This window comes from Chiloscyllium plagiosum, chromosome 25 (assembly GCF_004010195.1).
Source record: "Chiloscyllium plagiosum isolate BGI_BamShark_2017 chromosome 25, ASM401019v2, whole genome shotgun sequence".
In the NCBI taxonomy this organism is placed as follows: Eukaryota; Metazoa; Chordata; class Chondrichthyes; order Orectolobiformes; family Hemiscylliidae; genus Chiloscyllium; species Chiloscyllium plagiosum.
Window position 1 is genome coordinate 26,546,216 of NC_057734.1, and position 20,030 is coordinate 26,566,245.

Sequence of the window (20,030 nt, forward strand, 5' to 3'; positions counted from 1 at the left end):
GCTTTCTTAATCACTTGTTGTATCTGCATACCAACATTTTGTAGGACATGCACACCTCGGTCTTTCTGCACCATGAAATTCTGCAGTTGTTCTCTGTTCAAATAACATTTTGCCACAGTGAACAACTTCACACTTTTCCACATTAAACTCCATCTGCCTCAACCTATCCATATTGGTCGGCTTCCTTGTTAAGTCAACTCCACGACTATTTTATACCTACTTCTGTATAATCTATAAATTTACCCAGACTTATCAATCTGCAGTTCTATCATTTTCTTAATACCACTTCTCTTGTGATTATAATTTCACCATGATGCCTACTTCTTCATCCTCCTGCTTTAAAGATACTACTGGGATGATTTGGCATCATTTATAGTGAAGATACAGGGCAAAATATTTATTATGAATCTTTTATTATCTATTGTTAACTACCCATTCTCAGCTTCTGGAGGATTAACACACTTCCTTACAATTTTTTGATATTTTAAGAAACTTGAGGTTTCTTTCGGATTTGTAGCTAGCTTTTTCTCATACTCTAACATATTTGTTCACACTAACCTTTTAGTCATTCTCTGTCATACTTTACATCCTGATCAGTCATCTCAACTCACTTTCATCTTTGCATATGCTTTTTCCTTAATTTTGATGCTTTCCTTAACCTCTCAAGTAAACCACTGATTGGGTGGGTGGGTGGGATGGAATTCTTCTTTATAGTGAGGTTGCACTTATCCTGTTCACAGCTGAATTGGAATTGAAATTGCTTTTTCACCAATCATATCTTTTATTCTAATATCCCAGTTTGCTAAAGCTGGTTCAGCTTTCATGCCCTTACATTTACCTTAACACAAACTTAAAACGGTAGCCTTTGACCACTCATCTCCAAAGACAGGAGAAACTAGGGTTCTGATGGGGCAGAAATATAGAGTATTGAGAATTAAGTATCATGCTTACATCCTGAATTCCTTTTGGAATAACAGTATTAAATCCTGCATAATCAATGAGTTTGCTAGTATCATAGGATGGAAGGCGAGGTTTTAGATGTTGCCTGTCATGTTCCATTTCACTGTCACTAGAATCTATACATTAAAAAAAAGAGAAAAGTTGTTAAAATATATTTTAGCATGCCCGAGAAAATAAAAGACAACAGTTCCAAATTTTAGTGGAAAACCTTCATACCTTCATTTTTGTTGGATAAAAATTTTAAATCTCTGAACTCAATATTAAACAATCTTCTCAGGATTCTGTTAGTTAGGGAAAAATACAACGCTTGCTTCTTGCCACTGAGAAGAGTCATTCAATAGTGTGCCAGATAGATTTCTTACAATTGAAAAATCTGAGATCACCTTCAAAGACAATTGTGTCTGAATTTTAGTCTCTGATGAGCTGATTAGACATTTATACTCACTAGTTCAAAGAAACAATATACAATCCTTATTTTCATTTTTTGGGAGCAAGCAGCTTAAACATCTTAGTGGGCAAGCTGTTCCCAAATGTTGCGCGGCTAAATAAACAGAGTTACGAAGAAGAACACATCATTCAGTGGCATAGGGTAACGAATGCTGGATATGGATTTCTTGGATAAGGAGAATATCATTACATAGCCAAAGTAACTCTTGTTGCATACCAGAAGTAAAACCTTGTGCAGTTTCTTTTCCCATTACAATCCAAAGTTTAAACTTTCAAATTTGAAACAAATCACACGTTTAACAGCAAAAATAAAAGCTATCCCCTTTAGCATATTCTGCAACAGAACGAGGTATTATGGTGCCTTCCTTAAAGTATCAAGTTAAACCTAAAAATACAAAACTACCACATGACAAAGAGGAGTGCCTCAATGCATTGATTATGATTTTTGAAAAATGTACACACCACTTATTTCTAGTATCTGCATATGCAGACAGTATTACTTGGAATGATTCACCTTTTCCATCATATAAAGCAAGCCCAGAATTCTCTTGTTGGGTCTCTAGCAGCCAGCCTGGTGGATAACCCAATTGACGCATCCGATATATAAATGGCGGCAGAGTTTCATCAGTCATCCCCAGAGCTTCTTTAAGTTCTACACTGCAGAACCAATGCAATCAAACAGAAAACCATGAGTCATGAACATTATTCAGCATTGCAAACAATAAATATTCATGACCATACCAGAAATTATTGTGCAGCTTCACAGTCTGGAAGGTACTTTTGTGGATTCTGCCTATAGTATAACAGATTATCTACAATTTTTTGCTTGAAAAAGGCTAGTTACTGCACAAAATTAGTTTTTTTTTTGAAGGTAACAAAATAGAATGCCATTTTACAAGGAGGAGTACTTTTACATCAGGGGAAAACTGAAGTTATTCCCTTCAGAAGATCCTGTCATTGTGCTGCTCTGGAGAAGCAGCAGCAGGATAGAGCTAATTGAACATCTCTTTCAAAAAGAGCTCACACAAGAATGATGGATTTCAATGGCCTGTGTATTATATAATTTAAAGATAATCCAATCTAACAGCATATTTACCTGAGAACACCGGGCTTGAACCTTTCAAACCTCTCTGCATGATACCGCTGTTGAGAACCTGAATGAGGTGAATCACTAGCCATTGTCATGAACTCTTTTCTTTTCTCACTAATACGAGCAAGATCACGTGGCTATAAAGTTAATTGAAACATTATATGAAAATTAATTTTACACCAAGATAAACACTTGCAAATTAAATGGCAACATATCATGCTGTTATAAAAAAATACATAAATGAATTTTTACTGACACCAATCATCAAAAATTCACAAGTTTAGTAGGATTTGCTTCTCTTTGAAGATCAATTTAAAGATGACTTTCTCTGTACTGCATTATTTCCTTTCCATTTAAATTTTATTGACCTCTTTTCTTGACACTATGATTAGACCTCCAGCAGCACTCATATTGGTGGCAGGTTAATTCCCTGCAAAATTCAGAAAACTTCAATCATCCGAACAACTAGAGTAAACTCAACCTCCATAAGTTGGAACAACAGAATACCTGACAGGTGCTGTACAAATTACAAGTTGTTTTAATCTTATACATTCCATTTAAGAGTATCAGAATAAAAAATGAAGAGAACAAGTAGAGAAAGGAGCAACAAGTAGGGGGAAGCAAAAAAAAAGGGAGGAACACAAGTATGTGAGCTGTCATTTGCTAGAGGCGTGGACAAGGCAGAAGAGGGAAGAGAGAGGGAAGCTCAAGGTTAAGCAGCGGAAAGTGGACAGGCTGTAAAGACAATTTTTCAACCTGCCAAAGAATTATCCAAGTTAATAGAATTCTGGAAGATACAAAAAAAATCATAGAGGTAATGAATTAGTTGTAAATGAATACACAATCTCTAGCTTGAAATTGCACTATGAAGAACAATATGTCAATTGTCAAACTTAAATCTGAACCTTTGGAGATTTGGGATGTAGTGAACAGAGGAGTAACTGTTGGTTCAAAATCTTTCAACTTTAGGCAAATGCAATGGAAACACATTCGTCTTACTGATCTGTGGAAGGTGCAATTAGGGAGTCAACTTTGACACTTCCATGTGCACAGTTATTTTGATTTAAAAAAAACTTGTTGCTAACTTGTGCCAATTTAAAAAACTTTGTGTTGTGGCGTTTAGCTGAATGGTGGTTTGATAATTTTGCTTCTGTGAAAGTCTGAATATCACATTTTTCAGCACTAAAACAGAAGGGTTTAATACAAGGTGATGGCATCACTGAATAAATGAGCCAGTGGGAATGAAAAAGTATCTTTGAAGAACATAGCCCAGATAAAGTCATAAAGAAGAGCCCTTTTTAGAGGGGAGAAAAAATTGTACGCTCTGGTCTCCAATTCCTCAACAATAGACTAATTCTTCACAAGCATGCCGAAACAATAACCACCTCAAAAGTAACTTTATGGCAAAACTGACTCGATCCTTTCGATTGTGATGGTGTATTGGAGACCACTTACACAACATGTATTTCCTAATTTGAGGTCAATGATTAAGTAGCCACAAAAGCAGAATAGAACAGCAAGCTGTACTGCCCATCAGTATCTTCATCTCAATCACTGCCTCAGAGACTAGAACAAGATTTCAGAATTGGCTATTCCATACCATACCAGACACATTTTCTAAGTAAACTAACTTAGGAGTCCACATACATCATTTCTCAATATAATTTATTTTCTATCATACATATTTGTTTAAACAGTGCGATGAAAACATATTTCATTTTTCTTTTTTAAAATGCTGAGATATTCTAAATCCCTTCAAACCCAACTCAGATACAAAAAGATCCCAAAGACAAATAAGAAACCATCAAAACTATAATGTGCTGTTTATTTGAGGGAGGACTTTAATGTAGAATGCTAGAACAATTGGCTGCTCTCAAACTCTTGAGATTTCAGTTTAACATCTCATTTTAAAGACAATCTCTTTCACAATTACTAGATTGTAGAGACACATTCTGGAGCGGGGGGTTTGAACCCAGAACTAATTTGACAGAGAGATGAGTTTAGACCAACTGAGCCAAGAGATTAAATACAATCACTTAATTAAGCTTGTGATTAGTTCACAATCAGACCCGAATACAAAATAAATTCCTACTTATAACACAAACTAACTGCTGACTTCTACATAACCACGATTTGTGTAATTTACCCATTTAGAAAAAAAATGTCTTATTACAAAATTATGTTTACCTTACCTTTGGACAATCCTTTAAGTGATGTTCTGTTGAACCACAGTTGAAACAACAAGGTTTTGGCCTATTAGATACAAAATGTGTTTTTCACTTAAGTTGTTTCAATAAAATGACGTTATAATATCAATCTTGGAGATTTGAGGCCTATGCATTTATACATACCTCTTAGCTTTCAATTCCACTTCTTGACCCTCTAAGGATACAACTTGGGCAAAGACTTGCTGATATCTTTACAGCGAATTCAGGAATTATTCACTTCCACAAACATGTCCATTAGTAGACTTCCTGACTAAGAAATGTCCGGCACTGTATTGCAAGTTTTTAAAACATGCTCAACAGCACATCTTGTTTTAAAAAATGTACTGAGGACCTCTAGTAACTGCAGAACTATCAACTTGGTCATGTTCCATGAAAAATTAGTCCTGCGTATCTGCACTATCACAGTAATCTTAAACTATTCTCTTCATCTGATTAATGATAACCAGAAGAGAGAGATATTGCCAAAGTTTATTTTTGTTTTGAGTTCATCAAGTCACCAGTTAGTTTCAAACAATCAGTAATCAAATTTTAAAACATTAAGCCGATTGGTTGGCAAGTAGACCGATTGCTTTCCCATTGCAGTGCCTCAACAATGGGGAACACAGGCTTCGCGAACTCCTTGATAATTAAAACAAGGTGCAAAACAGGTTTGCTTTTTGTTTGCAAAGAATGGACCCCTGCATAACAAAGTATGTCACTTCGAGTGAGTGTAAATGAGCCATTAGATTGATTATTAGTAGTGCTACTTGAACACAAAGTATTGTTCTGTAAAAGTGCTGGATAATTGGACAATCACATTTATCAGTATACTTTTATTCATGACATTCTCTTGGCCACACAATGAGCAACACTGTGTATAAATGTTGGTGCTATGCAATACATAGCTGTACATTCCAGCAATAGGCTGATCAAGTCAAACATTTTCCTTATGGCTGTTCATAATTGGCAGAGTACACCCCAAATTCAAAATGTCTGCCGTTGCAAAACTCAAAAATGTTTATCGTTCCATGTGATTCTGAGATTGGGCTAGTCAAGCTCATAAAAGTGTCTCATTTACTTTCTCTGCAAACAAAAGGAATACATTCAAGTCCTGTCTTCCTTTATTTACCAGGTCGTTTGAGGAGCTCACAGTTTGATACCTTCAACCAGGGTCAATTTGATAACCTGATAGCTTTTTTTTTCACCTGTAATTTATAAATTGTGATCATTTGAGATTTGGCATCCTTGCATTGTATCGATGAATGCGAAAAGAAAAGATTTGGCAATATGACTATTTTCAGCAATATCATTTCTTGAATTCTGCAATTACCATTTCTATGTGTGCATGAACCTTTGTTTTATTTGCTGCACAGAATTTCATTCAGTGCCAAAAGGTCAAATTAATTAATGCCTACTAATCCTGTTTTATAACAGCAAGTCAAGAAGGTAAACAAAATTCCTAAGGTTAACATCAGACATGCCCATTAGGGACACAGTAACTTTTGTTACTTTTATGTAATTAAAATTGTGCAATCTTTCTGGATAATTTATGTTTGAAAAATAATTTTATAATACACACTGCATTTATTTCCTTTCATTTCCCCTCTCAAAGATCAGGAGGATTATTTCAACAGAATAGTGAAAAAGATTTCAGGATTTCAGTCAGATTGTAAATCATCTAAAATTTACAAACATCTGGAACTACGCAAAATAAAAAGTGAATGTATAAAATTCCCTCTGAAAAATTAATATCTTAATGAGATAAATATTTAACTCCCAAAATAATATCACTATATTTCATGGACTTATCAAAGGTCTAGCAAACATCCACATTATCTATTTTTGTCCTCCCAAAATAATCCAAAATTTTAAATGTTGTGAAAGGGAAAAGCTGGCAAAATAGCACAAAAAGCATTGGGGTGTGCCCAGCCTACCACCAAGGCATTTCGCCGTGGCTGAGAATGTTGGCAGACATGTTGGCTACCAGAAAATCATTTGAGCAACATCAATACACAAAAAAGGCCACTTCCCTGCTCCCCACACAGGGACAATCCAATGTAACTAAGTGACCTTTCAGTTAACAGTGAGGGTGAATACTCTCCTTTTTGATCACTCCATGACCGATGTGGAGAACATAGGCAAGAATGGCTACTGTTCCAGCAAAAGTTACCACCTTAATAATCACCACCCACTTCTCTATCTCTGAGGGTCTGCCTGCATGGCTCCAGCAACTTCAACCCCACTGCGAACTCCTTCTGCCCTGCTTTGAGAGCAACTCGGCTTTTGGAGCACCCTCTCCTTCCAGTTGCAGTCCCCTCATTGACCACTCGTTAATTACACTCCTGAGTTTTTGGCCCTTCAATTGACCTGGTAGCCCTTGGGGGAAGATCTCCATATTTAGTTGAAACAGCAAACCCTTAATTGTTTACTGCTGGAAATGCACCACACTGTTTCTAGCTACAAGCCAAGGGGGTGGATGTTTTCCCCCTTTTGGTTCTAGTGTTGGGACTTGAACTTTATGGGAACATTTTGGCCTTTATCATTGTAATAAAGAAACATTAAACTGAAGTAGAATTATTCCAGTGAGCAGGATACTTGGGTACTTCCCATCCGTTTGTCAGCTGTGGATTCTCATTTAGCAATGGCTGTCCGAGTTTGTCAAGGCAAAAGGTGGTGAAGTACTGAACGCTTCCCACAACCTGCATGAAAAAAAAGTTACAAAAAAAAACACTTTGCTCATATGTATTAACTGGCAAAAAGTAGTAATGATTTTATTACCACAGAAGGAATTCAATTAGAGTTCAAAAGTTCACTGTACATAGATACTTTGACATTATAGATAGAGTGTCGGATCTCATCAAATAAACAGAAAAAAATTCAAATGCTCATTTAAAAATTTACTCTAAAAATAGCATGCAGGAAAAGCACCAAAACAGACCTTAAATCAGACAATTTAAAACCGATGTAAACATTTGCCATCCTTTTGTGGTTTGATATATTAACACTGATTATCCAAACATTTTGTTTCCCAAATTAAAAAAAGAAAATATGAATGGAGATAAGATTTTAATCTCTATTTAACAAATGTATAAATTTGATTTGGAAAACTGAATTGTACAAAAATTATTAGTATCTTAAATTATTTGTCTCAATTTCAGACAAGCATATTGTAAGGACTGTTATACAGATTGCATAATAAGCACCGGAATTGTAATTAAAAGTAGAGAATTATGGATATTTTTTCCAATGGCAATATAGATCCAAAGAAACAAAGACTAGGAACAGTATACCAAGTGAATCTTGGTTAAGTTTAGCACAATGTATCCAATAATTAATATGCTTCTAACAATAAGGGACTCGGAGCATAATATATTTTGCCTCCAAAATATATCTTTGTAGATTGGTTTACAATATGGATCACAAGGTTAACAAAATATAAAAGAATTGCGGTAGTTGCAATCCAATAATTTAATTAAATACAAATGGTGGAGAAGATCTACACTGTAATGTAGTACCAATGCACAAAGTCACACAATAAAGATGGTCTAAAGCTGCTCTGACCTTCAGCCAAACCACATTGAAATGTATTAACACAGTAAAAACTGGTATTTTCCCCATAAAGATTGCAGAAATCATTTGAGGAAGATCACATCAGAGCAGACAAATTGTGGCCCATTCAATTGTGGAATAAGGAATAGAAGTTGGAGGTCATTCAGCCTCTCCAGCCTGCTCTGCCATTTCTGGATAGAAAAATAGGTATAAATAATTGACACTGATGTTCCCAATGCCAAAGTTATCAAACTGTAATAGGAGCAAACTATTTTTTGAAATTAAATGTGAATTTCAAAACGCAAGTAGTTCAATGCATTACACGTCTTTAATTTGTGTCTCCCCACATTTTATATTTTGGACATTGGCAATTTTTTTGAAATCTACTTCAAAAAACAATTTTATTAAAACAATTCAAAATAACAGCCTCCGGTTTACCTGCTCACAAAATAACATTATACAAGTTTGATGGTTAAAATCATCTAAAACTGAAATAATTATGCTTCAGATGGACGTGCAATACAAAACTAAACATACAAGGTTAATGGTAAAGTCCTAGAACTGTGCAAATATTAGCTTTCAATCATTAAAATTAATTTAGAAGTAAAGTAATCTAACTTTACCAAGTTAGATTATATAAACTGGAAAAAATGTTTTGCTATACATGCACCACAATAGGCATGCGATAAGAGCTCAGGTAAATCATGTAATGATTAAGCATCGCAAAACATCGCAGGCATTGAGAAATGGTAGGCATGTTAAAATTATTTACATCACTTCACATAAATTAGGATTAAAAATTACTTAATACTGGCATTACAATGCTTAAAAGACACTTAGGTAAGTACATGAATATGAAACGTTTGGAGGGATAAGGGCCAGGAGCAGGCAGGTCGGACTAGCTTAGTTTGGGAGTAAGTTCAGCAGGGATTTGTTGGACGAAAGGGTTTGTTTCAGTGCTGTATGACTCTGATTCTATGACTCCAAAAGCTTGCATCCATGTACTAACATTGAAAACCTAAGCATTCTCCTCTTATCTTGGTAGCAGACCCAGCTTGCAAAATTATATGGAAATAGACTTAAACCCATTAAAACCCAATTCAAATTTGTCGAAGCCTCTCTGAAAGCTCCCTACTGCAGTCTACTCAACCTTCCCTGGTTTTCTCCGAAATCGTTCAATTGCCGGGGATAAAATCCTTACAAGCAGTCCATTAAGGGTTGAACACATTTATTCAAACATTTACTACAGTATCACAGTTATAGAGTAACAAGACACCAAGTCCCAGTGTAAGTAGAGGTTCTAAAACCTCAGCAGAGTAGCGGTACCAGCACTTACAACCTTGTGATCTCTCAGACTACTCTGAAATGGCACACTCAATCTTTAGTATTTATACAATTTTTGCCCACTAAACAGGTCAATCAAACTCATACTGATGAACATGATGTCCTCTCCACATTCCTGCTGTGCTTATGATGAACTTGTTAGTCTTTTGATCATATTACTAGAATGATGATGAAACTGCTCTTCTACTGAATCAGGTGATGACACCAAGTGTTGACATCAAGTGTGGTCACATACTCATTACATCATAGCCTTGTTTTAACTTGATTACTGACTTTTTTAAAAAAATGTATTAAACTCACACCTAATTGTTTTCCACCTCACATGCTTGGTCAGTAAACTTGATTCAAACCCCTATTGTCTTTCCTCGTACGTACTTGAAGTGATCGGTCAAAGGCTTTTTGTTCTTCCTTAATGACTAATTGTTAAGTTTCTTGGTTCCCTACATTTGCTACATTTGTTCTTGTACAGAGCTGGACTTCCTGCTTTTCCCAGCAAAGTTATCCTACTTAATACTTTTTCCTTTTGCTTTATTTCTAACATTCTTTGGGTTCTTTAATTTTATGTTTTGCTCTTCGCGTCCTTTCTCAAAGGGATCCATCCTTCCTTTATACAGCATTTCACATCACAGCCAGTCATGCACACAAGACACAACCACCTGTCACTGCCCCACAGTCACGCCACCCAAAAACAACAAAGTGAGGGGAAATCCCCCACATGAATGTCAGGACCCTGAAGTGAGTGTGGAGACAGAGGACCATGGACTTGTAAGTAGAGATAAGTTAAGAAGTTGAGACTTTAAAAGTGGGACAGAGCTTGGATCAGTTGGTTGTCGGAACTCCTTTGCATTGGTTATGCCAGGATGAACCCTAAAACGAGGAATAATTAAGGCGCCTATTAAGATGTTTAAATAAATAAAAAAATTGGGAAATGAAATTTGGCTGACAGGAGGAACTTGGGACAGAGGCGGCAATTTGGAAATATAATATGGGGACTAAATGGAAAAATTCGATATCTGCATGGAGAAAGATTGCTGAGGAGATAACAAATAAATGAGTAAATCTAAACAAGCCAGCTGGGAGAATAACACTTGTTAAAGAGGGATCAGAATGTGTGATCATGAGGGAAACCCTAAGTCTTGGGCAGTGCTGAAGAGTCAGTGTGAGGATTTTGACTGAGTAGAGAAAAACAGGAAAAATTGAGAAAGGAGAAGGAAAATAAGGATTCAGGATTGAAATGCCAAGTGGGAGTAAAATGGAAGTGCCTCCTGACATGTTTGGTCTGCCAATCATGTTTCAAAATAATGACACCGATGACCAGCTATGGGTCACAACGCGGATTTCTGACCTCCTCAGGGACACCGATTCAGAACTCACTATATGTCTGAAATCTCCTCAAAGCCATCCTCCTCCCCAAGCAACTGGCCATAATCAAATGAGTTGCCCATGTAAGGGACAATATAGACATCAGCAATGGCAATGCCAGAAAACTCACCTATTCAGAACTCACTATATGTCTGAAATCTCCTCATCCTCCTCCCCAAGCAACTGGCCATAATCAAATGAGTTGCCCATGTAAGGGACAATATAGACATCAGCAATGGCAATGCCAGAGCTGATAGAGCTGCCAAAAAATACGGCAACAGCTTGCAATTGTGTTCTCAGTGAACCAGTAGGCATTATGTCGATCACTTGCCTAGAAAACAACGGGGATAACCAGACATTGTCACTGTGCAGCTTTTACAGAGAGATGCCCCGAACTAGAAAAACAAATATGGAAGACACATGGGTCTTCGTACTCTACGGCAAAAAGTCCTCTGGATCACTCCAGTTCTCCAAGTGTGCATACCTGATGCTTTGTTACCAGTACTTATTGACTGTCTTCATACGGATACCCACATTGGCAAGGACGGAATATACCATGTTAAATACCTGGTGGCACCCCCCGACTGGCCAAGACATTCCAAAGGTGTGTCATATCATGTCCAACATGTCAACAAAATAATGCCGGTCAAGAGGTGCAATGCATAACAGGGAAAACACTTTTGCCAGGTGGCCCATTTGAGAATATTCATCTTCATTTCATTGAACTGCCGCTTGTTCGTTGCTCTAAGTATTGTCTTGTTATTATTTATGTGTTTAGCAGATGGTTTGAAGCCTTTATGACCACTAATAACAAAGCCTCCATGGTGGTAAAATTAGTCCTGACAGAGATCATACTGAGGTTTGGAGTGCCTTGACAACTTAGTTCAAACAATGGCTCCCACTTTGTAGGGAAAATCAACAAAGAGCTACGTGAGGTGCTGCATATCCAGCAGCAATTCTATTGTGGAGAAAGCGAGGTCTGCAGATGCTGGAGATCAGAGCTGAAAATGTGTTGCTGGAACAGCGCAGCAGGTCAGGCAGCGTCCAGGGAACAGGAGAATCGACGTTTCGGGCATAAGCCCCTGCTTATGCCCGAAACGTCGATTCTCCTGTTCCCTGGACGCTGCCTGATCTGGTGCGCTGTTCCAGCAATACATTTTCAGCAATTCCATTGTGCTTACTACTCTTAAGTGGCAGAAATAGTGGAAAGGGCAAACAGGATTCTTAAAACCAAACTAGATTGATGTTTGAAACAGGCCTCAACTGGTTGAAGGTCTTGCCTTTAGCCTGGTATCATGAGGATCATCCCACACTCGACCATTGGACTGTCAGCAGCAGAACTAATTTATGACTGACTCAGGAGGATCCCTTGGGATGCAGGCACAGACCCATTCATCTACAAAAGACTTAAATATTATGAGATAGGAAATGCAAAGGTACTTACAGCTGCTAACATTGTCTATAAAGTTTCTCCATTCACAGGTAAAGTATGCCTTCAGACCACCATCCACCCCTTCACAACCTGATCCAAGTCCCCCTGGACGCTTTACCCATTGCGCACTCAGTGCCAAGTCACATTCCTGGCAACCTTTTGCAGCGCTTCTGATAGACAATTCACCCCGGAAAGCATCACAACCATTCTAGCGACCCTACCTGCTCTCCTAGCACCAGCACCGCCTGTGGGAGTAGGAGGACACAATGGATTGAATCAGCTCCCCAGTCATGAACGCAAAACGTATTGAAGCTAACAACCGTCCATAAGCTTTTTGTCAGTGGCCTTCCTATGGATATTAAATCATGTGAGCTTTACCTTCTCTTTTGACCTTTGAGAAATATGAAGGTTCACTGATCAAGCTGTTAAATTTGAGAGCAGAACAGGAACAGAAGCAGCAAAGAATGCATTAAATGGCATTCGATTTAATCCCGGTTGGAATTTGCAAAGGTGAACACGAAGATGGCCAAAAGCAAACTGATGGCTACACCTAACCCACAAACATGCACCCTGCCTTGGGAGCATACTTTATTGCAAGGGACCCTTACGACCTTGCAGGAACAGCACTGATCCCTGCATCTCCAGAGGCCTGGGGTCCCTATCCACTGTAGACAACAGAGCTGACCTCTGCCAGACTGGATTTTGTTTTCAGGAAAATCACTGAAGGAGATTTTGGATAACTGGCTTGTTTCCACTCAACTTGGAAGGGGTGGAGTAGTCAGTAAGGACTGAGGATTTAAGAACTTTACTGGTGCAGTTTATTTTTTCCACTTGGGAGGATTCTATCTACTGGTTGTTATAATCATTGTATGTTGTGTGTCAATAACTTGATTAAATACTAGCTGTCAAATTCTTATGAATAAGCTGGTAGCGTCTTTGTTCTCCAATATGTAAGAAATTGGAAGTCCCGGAGTGTATTTTTCTCTCTGGTGGCAATCTAATCATATTCTGTAAATGCTGCAGTTTAAAGGAATAACCTAATCACACATTATTTCTGGAAATAATCTAATTGTTTTCCAGTGGCATGTGACTGTGGGGGAGTGGCAGGGGGTTGTGTCGTGGGCATGACTGTGATGTAAAACCCTGTATAAAGAGAGGATGGATCCCTTATTCACAGCTTCGCTTGATATGCCCTGCAAGCATCGTGAAGAGTGTTAATTGATGCTCCAAAAACGTGCACTTGGTGAAATAAATCGTGTATGTTCACAAAAGTTGGCATAGTGCAGATGCATCAAGTGTGTTAAGAATCTCATGAAGGGAACCCAACAAAAGGGATCAGAGAAGTGCAACAACAATACTTCAAAAATGGAGGAAATAAAATCCCTACAACCATCCAAGGAAAAGATCTAACCACTTTATCAGAAATGTGGCTTTGCTCCTTAATTTAAATAAAAGCCTGTTTGCACTTAGTAACAATACTGAAAGAAACTATACATAATAGATTCTACATTATAATGACCATGAAGTTAATCATGGTTGAACAATGTAGACTGAATGTTTAAATATTCTAAAATCCTGTTCACTTTTGCTGTTCAGCAAAATGCCTTAGAATTTCCCCTCAGAAGATTACATAATTCAAATATAATTTATGATTTATCTGATACTTTACCGAAGAAATAATTGTTCAAAGGAGCCATAAACATGACTCCCATAATTGTGCCACACTCAAGCCCACCCCTCATCTGTTATTCACATGCATTTGCAACAGGGGCAAGTAGACAGCAATCAGTACAGAAACCTCGGGTGGTGTACAATAACCTAGCTCAGCTCCAAATTGCACTGCTCCTACAGCCAGCCTAACCAAAACCAGTTTACTCAGCCAGAGACCAAAGATTGAACCAAAGTCCCCGCAGCTCAGTACAACAGAATTCCAACTCTGTTGCACAGTTTTCATAATTTGAAAAAAATTATAGTTGGACTTTCCACTTACATGAAACGCTTCTTTGATCTTCTTTCCTGCATTCGATGTCTTCACTTTCAGGTGCTCCTCGAGCAGCACACTAGATGGCTGAAAAGATAGATACATACTTTTGCTTGCAAATTTTAACAACACTTATGAAATGAAAGCTATATTTTGTCAAATATATTCACCTGAGGTTTCACATTAAATGATGTTTTTTCTGGGTCGCTTTGCATTTCTTTTTCATATCTTTCAACTAAACTTGTGATGAAGTCTTCAATTTCTTGATGAAATTGTCTGAAATTAAAATCAGTGTACAAATCAGAATGGCTGGTGTCAAATTGGAAGTATGCAAAAGAAGCAATAAAACTTAATGATTCTGAAACTTACTTTGAAATATTGTTGTTCATAAACAAGATCTGAACCATTGGACCATCTGTTTTGGAGTCACTCACAACTATTTTACTGGCACAAATCAAAAGTTAGTTTAACATAAACGTTCAAAACTTTGGAAATATGGAATCAAAGCTAAATTAACACTTAGATAGCAAATCAAACACTAACCACTAAACAAAATTACTTTTTGCCCATGTAATCTTATTAAATTATACAACATGTCAAGAAATGGGTCCATGTCTTATAAGATGCATTAATAGCTTTTAGATAATGGTATTTACAAACCAAAAATTAGAATATACAAACTGGTCAAATATTGCCATGCAACTAATTCACAAGTATAGAAATAAAAGTATATACAATGAAATATAGAATATTTGTGACTGATTTTTATAATTAGACACAATATGACATAGTTCGTGTTTAGAGTTTGAGAGAATGTTGGCTCTCAACTTTCATGTTACCTTGGCTGGGTCAATAGGTTCAACTTCCTCTTCAGTTCCTGATGTTAAATAGCTGTCAAGGAAAACATCCTTATGCACCATACTGACAATAAGCATTCAAGATCAAACCTTAAATATATTTTTCAAAAAATATTTAAATGTGACAAATAACACATTAAAGTACTACCTCTGCATTACCCAACACATCTTTTACCACACATCATACCAGAAATACAACGGTTACAACAATCCATTTACTCTTTGATTTTCTCTCTTTAAACTTTAAAAGATGAATTACTAAGGATGATACTCAACTCTCCAAATTAAAATAAAGAAATGCTAGACAATATCATGTAAAAACAATATAAATTGGCATCTAACTACTATGTATTTACAATAATCTTTGTTCAAACTGGACAGCATCTACACAATCATGTAGAAAAAGTCAAGTTATTTTCTAATTCTAACTACATATTCATCAGCTTAGCTTTACATCAAAGTAAAATATACAGTACAAGTGCACATTGTGATAATATTCCAAAATTTACTAAGAAGTGGGAAACAAGATCAAGAACATGGCAAGCTGAAAGCATGAGAGGCAAACTCATGCAGAACCAAATCTATTGGGAAGCATACAGACTGGCTCACAACCTGAACATAATTTCTAATCACTTTAAATATCATCAGAATAACCCACTATTAAACATCAGTGCTTAGTATGGCTATAGACACATTCTTTCCCCAATTTGAGAAATGTGTGAAACAGAAAACATATCTATGTGCACAAACCTCCAGGCAGATGGCAGTTTCAAGTGCATATTTGAAGTGCATTAACACCATTACAAAACAGTAAAATCATGCAAAAGTTGCCTTTGCACCTACATTTCAACTATATAGTGCAAATGGAGGCTAAATCCAGGGTTATGGTCTAGTTTTACTCAATCTGGTTTGTCTTCAAACCTGATTGGTTCACAAATTAATCCTGTACACAAAGAATAAATTTGAATACATTATACCTCATTGTTTATTGGAGTCATACACCATGGAAACAGACCCTTCGGTTCACACAATGTTCCCCAAGTAAACTAGTATCACCACCCTCCAAACCTTTCCTATTCATGAACTTACCCAATGTCTTTTAAATGTTGTAACTGTACCTGTATCCACTACTTTCTCTAGTAGGTCTTTCCACACAGGAAAGACTGTAAAAAAAAGTTGCTTCCCAATGTCCTTTTTAAATCTTTCTCCTCTCACCTTAAAAATAGGCCCACTAGTTTTGAATGCCCCCTGTACCTGTATCCACTACTTTCTCTAGTAGTTCTTTCCACACAGGAACGACTGTAAAAAAAAAAGTTGCTTCCCAATGTCCTTTTTAAATCTTTCTCCTCTCACCTTAAAAATAGGCCCACTCGTTTTGAATGCCCCCACTTGAGGGAAAACACCCTTGTCAATGCCCCTCATGATTTTATAAACCTTAAGATCACCTTCAATATCCTATGCTCTAGTGTAAAAAAAGTCTCAGTCTTTCCAGGTATTTAAAAACAAAATCTCAAATGTTCCATTCCCAGAAACATCCTGGAAAATCTTTTCTAAACCCTCTCCAATTTAATTATATTCTTCCTATAGCAAGGCGACCAGAACTGTACACAGGACTCCAAGAGTTGCCTCACCAACATCCTACACAACCTCAACATGACGTCCCAACTCCTATATTCAAAGGAGTGAGCAATGAAGGCAAGTGTGTTAAACACCTTCTTAACCATCCTGTCTACCTGTGACGCAAATTTCAAAAACGTACTGCACTGCAATTTAATTTTTTTACAGAGTCCGACGAACAGTTTAAAATATTGAGTCATATAAATAATGCATATTCATAGCGGTCTGAAAACAGACAATCCAAATCTCCTCCGGAATATAAATGAATAAACTCTACAAGCGTGATAAAAAGGATTTATTATTTTAAAAAAGCGTTTCAAATTCGCGAAATTTACACCCACTCCTACATTAAAAGTGTATAAAAACGCCCTACGCCTTAAACGTATTTACCCCAAAATGAGAGACAGTTAAATTTTCTCTAACTTTGCATATTTAAGATCGTGTAGCCAGTGTAGGGAACAGTAAAAGAGAACTAAGGGGGAAAAAAACCGGTTGTTTCTAATACGGGTGTTGTTGAGCTATCTCAGGAAACTGAAATGAAATTAGAAAGAGATGACACATAGGCCTATGATCCGGGCCTATCCGGTGAAGCCAAACCAAGAAGTGAAACCTCTTCAAAAAAATCCAGAATTTAAAAAATACACGGTTAACCGCGATCTGAAAGAACAACAACGAATGCCTGAGGACAGCGAGCGAACGCCGTTAAACCGCCGTTCTGCCCCGTCTCCTTGAACGCGGCTTCTCGACACGAGCCAATCGCTCCCGAGGCGCCCCGTTTGATTTTTCGAGGAACATTTCTTTTAAAAGAAAGGATATTCTCCGCTTTCAGGTAACCTATTCTCTCCTCGCATTCCAACAGTTTCTCCCTCATAGCCTCTGCCTCACCCACATCTTCAGAGTCGTTAAAGCGGATGTGCGAAGGTTTTGAATCATCAAACTCATCAAACAACTCGCGGTCCCCGAAATCCAAATCCACCCTCTCGGCGGCCATCTTGTCACTAGGCGGCAAGTGACGTGTCGGGTTAAAGGGCGGGGTTCAGAGTGCAGGCCATTGTGACCCTTCGGGCTGGTTTCGTGGTGATTGACGGAACCGTTTATTAACCGTCTGTTGTTCTGACTGCTCATACGAATGCAGCATCGTGGTCTCACATTAGTGAGAGAGCCGCGTTCGTGAGTCTTCCGTCAATGTTAAGACCAGCTGTTAACATGCAGAAAAAGCTGGCAGCGCAATATGTGAAATGCTAGTTCAATTTCCAAGTCAAGAACTGGCAGAAAGGGCAGGAGAATTGTTCTAGGAAATAGAACCGGCAGAGACACGATGGGCCGAACGACCTCCTTCTACGCTGTAATAAATCTGTGACTCTGAGAACGATTGAGATTTTGGTGGGCCTGGATCACTTACTGACGAGGAGCGACAGTATCGGGGACAGTCGTCTTTCTCATTCAAGAGTTCATTAGTCTTACGCATTTAAAACGTACCTTTTTAATCTTGGAGTTTCTCTCGGAACAGGAACCAACTTCATCGTGAGATCTGACTAATTCTGTTCCTCCAAGGAATGTTGCAAAAAAATTAATCATGGCAACTGTTGAACGTTTTCCCCTGCGTTTACCAGAATGGAGTGTGGGTCTCCGGAAATTCAGATATGTATTCTTGAGTCCTCCCAATTCAGTTAATGTGTGTCAAGAGTTTCAGGCGAAGGTTCGTGTTATCTAAATTAATAAAATTAGAGTGTTTGTTGTTTTCTCACAGCATTTAAATGTCTTACGATTTTGGATGATAAAGTGTGAATTCACTAACTTTTAAAATGCCCATTATTAAACAGAAAAGGGTAAGATGACAGCTGTAATTTTAACATGTATCATATTCGTCAACTTAGTTTATACAATATAAAAGTTTATATTTTGGAAAATGGAAAATAATTAGAATGGATAAAGTGTTGGTTTTAGTGTAGTTTCTCTATCCATAACAATTGAAAATGCTAAAGCAATGTATATCTGAATTATTGCTTTCTTGCAATGTTCAAATAAGTAAAAATATGAATCAGTTTGTAAGCTTCCTTGCTGAGCTGGAAGGTTTGTTTTCAGATGTTTTGTCGCCATACTAGGTAACATCATAAGTGAGCCTCTGGTGAAACACTGGTGTTCAGTCCCACTATCTATTTATGTGTCTTGGTCTGTTAAGGTGGGTGATATCATTTCCGGTTCTTCTTCTCAGAGATTGGGAAATGGGGTACAAATCGATGTGTTTATTGATGAACTCCATCAATTAAAAACATTGATTTGGTCCCCATTTCCCAACCTTTATTGCCATTGTCATTTCCAATACCAGATGGTCCGCCTGATTTAATTTTCTTTATTGAAACTTCATACCAATTGATACAACTGAGTGGCTTGCCAGGCTATTTCACAGGGCAATTTAGAGTAACTACATTGCTCTGTGTCTGGAGTTGCATGTAGGGCAGATGTTAGTGAATTAGATGGGGTTTTCCTTCAATCAGCAGTGGTTTTGTGGTCCTTGTTAGGTTGTTAATTCCTGATATTTATGAAATTCAATTTCCACTATCTGCTAAGGTGGTATTCAAACCTGTGTCCTGAGAACGTTACCTGAATTTCTGGATGAATAGTCCAGCGATAATACCAGAAGGCCATCACCTTCCCACTTGAACTTAAAGGATGATGTGGAGGAGCCGGTGTTGGACTGGAGTGGACAATCAATTAAAAATCACACTACGCCAGGTTATAATCAACCATGAGAAAGTGAGGACTGCAGATGCTGGAGATCAGAGCTGAAAAATGTTTTGCTGGAAAAGCGCAGCAGGTCAGGCAGCATCCAAGGAGCAGGAGAATCCACGTTTTGGGCATAAGCCCTTCTTCAGGAATGAGGAAGGTGTGCCAAGCAGGCTAAGGTAAAAGGTAGGGAGGAGGGATTTGGGGGAGGGGCGTTGGGAATGAGCTAGGTGGATGGAGGTTAAGGTGTGGGTGATAGGCCGGAGAGGGGGTGAGGACGGAGAGGTCAGGAAGAAGATTGCAGGGCAAGAAGGCGGTGCTGAGTCCGAGGGTTGGGACTGAGATAAGGTGGGGGGAGGGGAAATGAGGAAGCTGGAGAAATCTGCATTCATCCCTTGTGGTTGGAGGGTTCCTAGGCGGAAGATGAGGCGCTCTTCCTCCAGGCGTCGTGTTGCCG

General features: G+C 37.9%; 2 protein-coding genes across 2 annotated transcripts in view; one reads left to right on the forward strand and one right to left on the reverse strand.

Annotated features, from left to right (window-relative positions):
- Nucleotides 1-17,922, reverse strand: part of zcchc8 (zinc finger, CCHC domain containing 8) — a 28,580-nt gene extending 10,658 nt beyond the window's left edge. The window contains exons 1-11 of the mRNA XM_043715766.1: nucleotides 17,663-17,922; nucleotides 15,212-15,254; nucleotides 14,742-14,816; nucleotides 14,543-14,648; nucleotides 14,382-14,459; nucleotides 7,300-7,403; nucleotides 4,849-4,914; nucleotides 4,690-4,750; nucleotides 2,504-2,634; nucleotides 1,922-2,064; nucleotides 952-1,076 (exon numbers count right to left, since the gene is read on the reverse strand). Coding sequence (XP_043571701.1) covers nucleotides 952-1,076; nucleotides 1,922-2,064; nucleotides 2,504-2,634; nucleotides 4,690-4,750; nucleotides 4,849-4,914; nucleotides 7,300-7,403; nucleotides 14,382-14,459; nucleotides 14,543-14,648; nucleotides 14,742-14,816; nucleotides 15,212-15,254; nucleotides 17,663-17,837 — 1,107 coding nt within the window. The 5' untranslated portion in view covers nucleotides 17,838-17,922. The remainder of the gene's footprint in view (nucleotides 1-951; nucleotides 1,077-1,921; nucleotides 2,065-2,503; nucleotides 2,635-4,689; nucleotides 4,751-4,848; nucleotides 4,915-7,299; nucleotides 7,404-14,381; nucleotides 14,460-14,542; nucleotides 14,649-14,741; nucleotides 14,817-15,211; nucleotides 15,255-17,662) is intronic.
- Nucleotides 17,923-17,945: 23 nt separating this feature from the next.
- si:ch211-110p13.9 (uncharacterized protein LOC562347 homolog) overlaps nucleotides 17,946-20,030 on the forward strand; it is a 12,558-nt gene continuing 10,473 nt past the window's right edge. Inside the window, exon 1 of the mRNA XM_043715767.1 lies at nucleotides 17,946-18,545. Coding sequence (XP_043571702.1) covers nucleotides 18,423-18,545 — 123 coding nt within the window. The 5' untranslated portion in view covers nucleotides 17,946-18,422. The remainder of the gene's footprint in view (nucleotides 18,546-20,030) is intronic.